This window comes from Poecilia reticulata, linkage group LG17, assembly GCF_000633615.1.
Source record: "Poecilia reticulata strain Guanapo linkage group LG17, Guppy_female_1.0+MT, whole genome shotgun sequence".
NCBI lineage: Eukaryota > Metazoa > Chordata > Actinopteri > Cyprinodontiformes > Poeciliidae > Poecilia > Poecilia reticulata.
In genome coordinates, this window is record NC_024347.1 from 24,427,727 (window position 1) to 24,433,915 (window position 6,189).

At 38.7% G+C, this 6,189-nt stretch overlaps 1 protein-coding gene across 1 annotated transcript in view; it reads left to right on the forward strand.

Moving 5' to 3' along the window:
- LOC103479882 (myosin IXb) overlaps window positions 1–6,189 on the forward strand; it is a 46,844-nt gene that overhangs the window by 35,475 nt on the left and 5,180 nt on the right. The window contains 10 exon segments of the mRNA XM_017309890.1: window positions 7–380; window positions 1,868–1,971; window positions 2,076–2,152; window positions 3,035–3,216; window positions 3,341–3,448; window positions 3,527–3,697; window positions 3,804–3,845; window positions 3,930–4,041; window positions 5,794–5,867; window positions 5,977–6,169. Of these exon segments, the coding sequence (XP_017165379.1) occupies window positions 7–380; window positions 1,868–1,971; window positions 2,076–2,152; window positions 3,035–3,216; window positions 3,341–3,448; window positions 3,527–3,697; window positions 3,804–3,845; window positions 3,930–4,041; window positions 5,794–5,867; window positions 5,977–6,169 (1,437 nt within the window).

Here is a 6,189-nt window from a genome sequence, read left to right on the forward strand (position 1 = left end):
GTCAAGCGTGGATGTTTTCTCTCTCCTCTTCTGTGTTATTCATAACATGTTTGTTGGTTTGTAATAGACCTCTCTGTGTTCAGGACGCTAAGTTTTGTCATGAAGRCAAACTCCTAAATGGAGGTTTAAAGYGTGTAGCGTCATCCCAGTTTGAGCCTTGTCCCTTTCTCTGGCCCTGTCAGGGAAGGGTTCGTCTCCRCAAGCCGAAAAAACACAAGCGGCGCTTAGCCTACGCCCGCAGCGGTTTGGTGCATAACTTTGGGGGCTCCAAGGAGAATGAGTACTGGAACTTTCCACTGCCTCCTATCAGCCCCACTGTGTCCACCCTGACGGGCTCAGCCAGTGTCATGGATGTCTGGCCCCTCAATTCCCAGGTCAAGGTACTGACCTAAAGGGAAGCTTCACTCCCACCACTCTCCTCTTAACAACGGCCCTGCATGCAAACGTCCCATGTGGACTCGCTGGATACCTTGCATTATTCTTGGAGCTCTATCTTTCACTCAAGTGGAACATGAGCGGCTGCTTTCCAGAACTTTGGAAAYGTCGAAGTCCATTTCCAGTGCTCTTTTCTGAACTTTTCGTCTTTCTGACTTGAGCACCAGAGTCAGCAGGCACAGATTAGGTCTGCGCAGAATGACAAGTAGCTTTGATAATTAAAATGTACTTAATAAAATGTTACAAACGTTACTTGTTTCAAACAGACATTAAAAAGTAAAAACAGAAAAAAATTACAAGACAAATGCAATTTTACACAATTTGTTTGAAAAGGAGCTGGTAGAAGAGAAGAGCTTATAACATCAACATTTTAGTCTCCCCACACCAGATAAACCCTTGAATAATTCCCACATTAAATGATGCTTAAACCTCATGTTCTCATTGTTGACAATACATTTATTTACACATTTGTAACAACAATAGCTATTTTGGCCTTTGAGAAACCCATCCTATAGCATATTTCCAGTTTTTAAGCTGGTTTATATTTGTGTTTAGTCCATCTATTCCCCACACTTGTATACAAAAACTCTTTTTAGTTGTTCTGATATGTTGTTGATGTAAATTATAGCCCCCTGTCTGTCACAAAACATTTTTTGGAATATTATCAAACATTGTTGGATAGGTTTTGCTTTTTCACACTACAAAAACATAAAAAGTTACCAAGTATTTTTGGTCTAGTTTCTTGTAAAAAGATGTTTTCCCATGTTGCAAGTGAAATAGTCTGTGGAACTWGAACTTTTTTAATAAATATCAAGGAATTACTGACTTAATAAAAGCTCCTATRTATCTTGCTGAAAAGTTACTTATAAGTTAACTTCGTTTAGTTTCAAGTGTTAAGTTATTTGTATGAGAATTGAGACAAAAAAATACTTGGTAAGATTTTTGTGTTTTTGCAGTGTGTTGTACTTCTGTACKTTTGATTTAATTCAGCTCWTTCAKATATTTTAAAGTCTTACTAAAYTAGCTGACATAGATGTACATTACCATGCTTGGTCTGTGTTTTGTTTCCAAGCAGCCATATTRTAAAACACAACAAAATCAGTACTATAAAAGTGAAAAATAGTAAGTATTACTAACCTGTTTCTGCACAAATAACACCTTCATGGAGATTGTAAAAAAATCTGCTGGTGGGAGGAAACTRTCTTTGCATGACGGACGGAGATGGTGTAGTTCTGTTTTATTTCCTGGTCTGGGTTGCGGTTCTGGTGGAGGAGCTGCTGGTAAAAACAACTGAGGCAGCAAAGTGGAGTGGGAAAACATGAACTTCCAGTTGAGAAATGAACGAGGACTGCTTAAGTTTTCAGATTGGGATTTTTGTTCATCGCTTCTGTACTTTAACTTGCAGAATATTTGTGTTCTCTTGTTCCTACAGATGGTATCAGAACCGGACTGTTCAAGGCACAGCCTTCCAGCCAGATCAGGCTGTGAAGACACCGATCTTCAAGGCTCAAACCAATCACTTACGACTCCTGAGAAGTAAAATAATTTGCTTTATTTAATTATTCCAACATTTGAGTTAAAAATTATATAATATTTATGTGATGCCGTACAAAATTTACTCAAACGATCATCTTTTGCAGGATTGGGTTTTTTGGTAAACTCCTGGGGAGACGGCCACACAAATCTTCAAACACTGAATCTCCATTTGATAAAGCTGGTAAATCTKCAATTTGAGTTATTTGAATACTGATGGCTTATGCACAGCTCCAGTAAATATTTTATCTTTTGCATAACTTTGACCAMTTCTATTTTAGCTAAAACACAACATTAAGATGCATGGTCAGATTGAATGGTATGAGGTAGAAAATGACCACAAATYAATTTACATTTYATCAACATGTTTCCATCTCGCAGAATTTTTACAAACTCCACCTCCCCAAGTTTCTTTTTATATCTCTAGAAACTGCTATCGGGACTTAGACTAATGTTCATATCTTCTTTCCTGAATTTAAGAATTACCTTAAATTTTTCACTTGTCATTTTCTTCCTAACTCTCTTTTCTAGCTCTCTTTTCTTCCTCTGAACTATATTCTTCCAAACTTCACTTTCTATTCTGGCTACCAGTCTCTCTATCCTCTTTCAAAACTTTTTCCTTACATCTACCTCTTCCTCTATCTACCGGAGTCAATTCATCAAAATCCATATCATCATCATCACCACCTCCATCTACCTTAGTTGTCATCCCAAACCAGTCACAATCCAGTTTATGCCAACCGCCAAAAACACAAAACAAAATCGTCGAACCCCGATGCTGATCTAGCCAGCGTCTTCCCATTCCAACTCCCAGAATCGACCAACTCAGCGCTCAATGAGGCGTCTACGTATATGATGTCTACAGGTCTGAAGAGCGTGACGTCACATGCAAAGGGTCAATAGAGAAATAGTTGCACGGAAACAAGCAAATGCATTTATGACACATTATGTCACATGTATTTGTACATGTATTTGTACATATATTTTTTTTATTTTTGATAGATTTTTGCCACAAGTTTCTCGTGTTTGAACACATATTGTCTCATGTCATGTCTCTCATCTCCAGTAACGTKGCCTAGATTTACCCCACAACCTTACCACATGGCTAGTTCCAAYGAATCAAGGGTCCAGCGAAAATTTCCTCAAATCAGCCGAGCCACGCGAGCGCTTCAGGCAGACGCATCTCTGGAGCGAGAGATCACCGATCCCAATGAACTACGACACCTTGATGAGTTCCTTGGGAATCAGGTGCGATAACCGTTTAACAGCTTTGGTTTTGAGACGAATAGCTTGAGACCCGTTTTGTGCTGCTCTTTGAATTATTCTCCTGCATCCCGTTATCTTGTAATTTATAATTTCATCACTTTGTCAGGTGAATGAGCTGCAGTCAAGAGTGAAAGAACTGTCCATAACGGAGGGCATTTTCCTCTCTGCCACTATGGAGTTCAGGGAAACCATCAAAAGCATGTACTCCTTACAAGTAAGTCTCTTTTAAGATTTTCTAGTTGTTTCTTTTTGTTTTTATTTAACAAATTCTTATAAATGTTTCGACCCACAGAAGCCCAAAGTTTGCTACAAAAGCCTAATGAATGGCTACCGTAACAAAGTGAGTGCATTGGCAGGACGAGGTAAGCAGTCAGAGGTCTCTCTGGTGGTCAACTTGTTCCAGTCTGTGCTGGACGGATTCATCAGAGCCGAAAAAAAACGAGGGGAGTCCGAACCAGCCAAGGTAGATATTATGTTTTCAATGTTTTCATTTATCAATCTTAAAACCATGGAGAGAGTAAAGGTCTTTTGTWAGTTCTCTCAGAAAATTATCTTCTCCCTTCATTCAGACTACCAGGACGGGAAAGAAGAGGAAGACAAATGAGAAATGTGTAAGTTAAACATCTTCYCTGAGTTTATTCCTAATGAACATATTGAATAAACTGAAATTGTTTCTGTCATTTTTGTGTCTGCAGATTGATAATCCTCTGGATCATCTGTTCAGCACATACCAGGTGAACATCATGCAGTCGTGTGACTTGTGTAATTCCTTCRTCTGGGGAATGGAGAAAGCTTGCATGTGCAGCGGTGAGTAGACAATCTGTATATAATATCTCTGTTTTTAAAGCATGCAAACACAAGTAAATGTCCTCCTACCTTATTGGTAGACCTGGTCAAAATTTGTAGAAAGTTATAAAATAAGTTAGTGTTTTATTGCTATTATGTGATCTCACACTGGAACGTTTTGAAGAATCAACATTTTAGTACATTTATTGTTGATGGGGAAACACAAGAAATGTCAATGTTTTGGCTTTGGACTATATTAATTTCTCAATTGATACTACCTGAGAAATTAATATTAGCAAAATCCTYGGTGCCATAATTCATGGAGCTCCTATAAATTCTTATAAAACAAATGTCAACGATCTATACTTTTTATTTAATTAGTTTTTTTTCTTTTGAATTTTTTAAGTTGATTTGATTGTAGGGAAACTTACAATTGGAATTCAATGATTTGCAGTTTTTCTGGCTCATAACTATCTGTTTTATGCTGTTCAAAATGGGAAAGGCGAGAAAGCATGCAGTGCAAGTCGGAAAAATGTGTTGGTTAATTTTACCACCATGTGCAGTGAGGGAGGAGGTAATAACAGTAACCCAGTGGATTTCTAGTGAATGACCATCACTAACTGGACTGATGGAAATATTGTGAATTAACTCAGTTTCCACAAAAGTAATTATTTACATTTGCATAAACTTTTCTTCAATTTTAATTAAGTACTCCATATTGAGCACAAGTGTTTTCTCACAAGCGATGAGTCTATTTGTCATGATTTGGTGGTTTGGTGAGGTGAGGGAAGACGCAGGCAGGACCCAGGTTGTAGAGAAAATGTTGAATTTAATAATAAATGTACAGTCCAGTAAACAGGCAGCAGCACGGTGAGCGGAGATAGGCTAACCCTGGTAGCAACTGAACAGGAAACAACTGCTTAGAGAGCTGACGCCAACATAGGACTTAACAAATCTACTATGACGACTTACTACAGTTTAACCGACTCAGGACTACACAGTTCTACTGAATGACTAACTGAAACAGGCTGGTACAAAGACCTAGACAAATGACATACAACGAGGATCCGACAAGGACAAAGACAACAGGTGGGTTTAAATACACAGAGGGTAATCAGGGAACTCGACACCGCTGGGAACAATYAACAGGGAAGACAGGACAGAGACTCAGGGAAACAGGACTAAACACAGAAAATCTCAAAATAACTACACAGAAAAACACGGATCACAACACTATTAGTCTCATTGCTTTGCTCTGATGAGACTAATGGACACACATCCAGGCATGAATACTAAAAAAAGTGAATTATGGCGGAGGATGTGTGATGCTGTGGGCTTTAGGCAGCTTGTTAGAGTGAAACATGAGAACATTTTCAATAAAACTCTAGTGTCTTTCAGCAGTTTAATGGTCTAAAGGACAAGGCCACATTATCACAGAAAYGGACTGGACATAAAGTCAACAAACATTTATGGTTATTTCAATTCATGGACTTAATTCTGAAGAAAACACGTGAGATGAATGGAAAAGAAAAAAGAGAAGAAATRACTTTTGTGTGAAGAGAAATGGTCAAAGATCCCTTCCTGTCTGTGCATCAGCTGGGTTGTTGATACATGTGGATACTAGACTTTCCATAAATCAATGTTTTGGCTTCAGATTATTTTTCCCACTTAGCAAATTGGAATTTTAAAAATGTCTGTGTGAGCTTGTGCTCCAGTGAGAACAGACTGTTTATATTTTTATGTAATACTAGAGGTCRTCTGTTTCCATTTTAGCCTGCAAGTTTGTTTGTCACAAGAAATGTCTAGACAAAATCATCACAGACTGCTCAACACGGCGTTCCAGGATGGTGAGAGCTCAACCTTTTTAAAAACCTATTAAATCTTTATCAGTGGATTATTTTCCTTTTCTCCAATGTTCTTGTTAGAATAACTCCTGCTGGTATTTATTTGTGTCAGGATGACAGCGTGCCAGGCTCACTACACTTTGGAGTTCAAGTGTGCGTCCTGACYAGTAAGACCAACCCAGTGCCCAAGGTGGTGGAGTTGTTGTTGATCTATGTGGAGCTGAACGGCCTCTACACCGAGGGCATTTACCGAAAGTCTGGAGCAGCCTGCCGAGCGAAGGAGCTACACCAGATTCTGCAGACTGGTGAGAATGTTTCTACACAC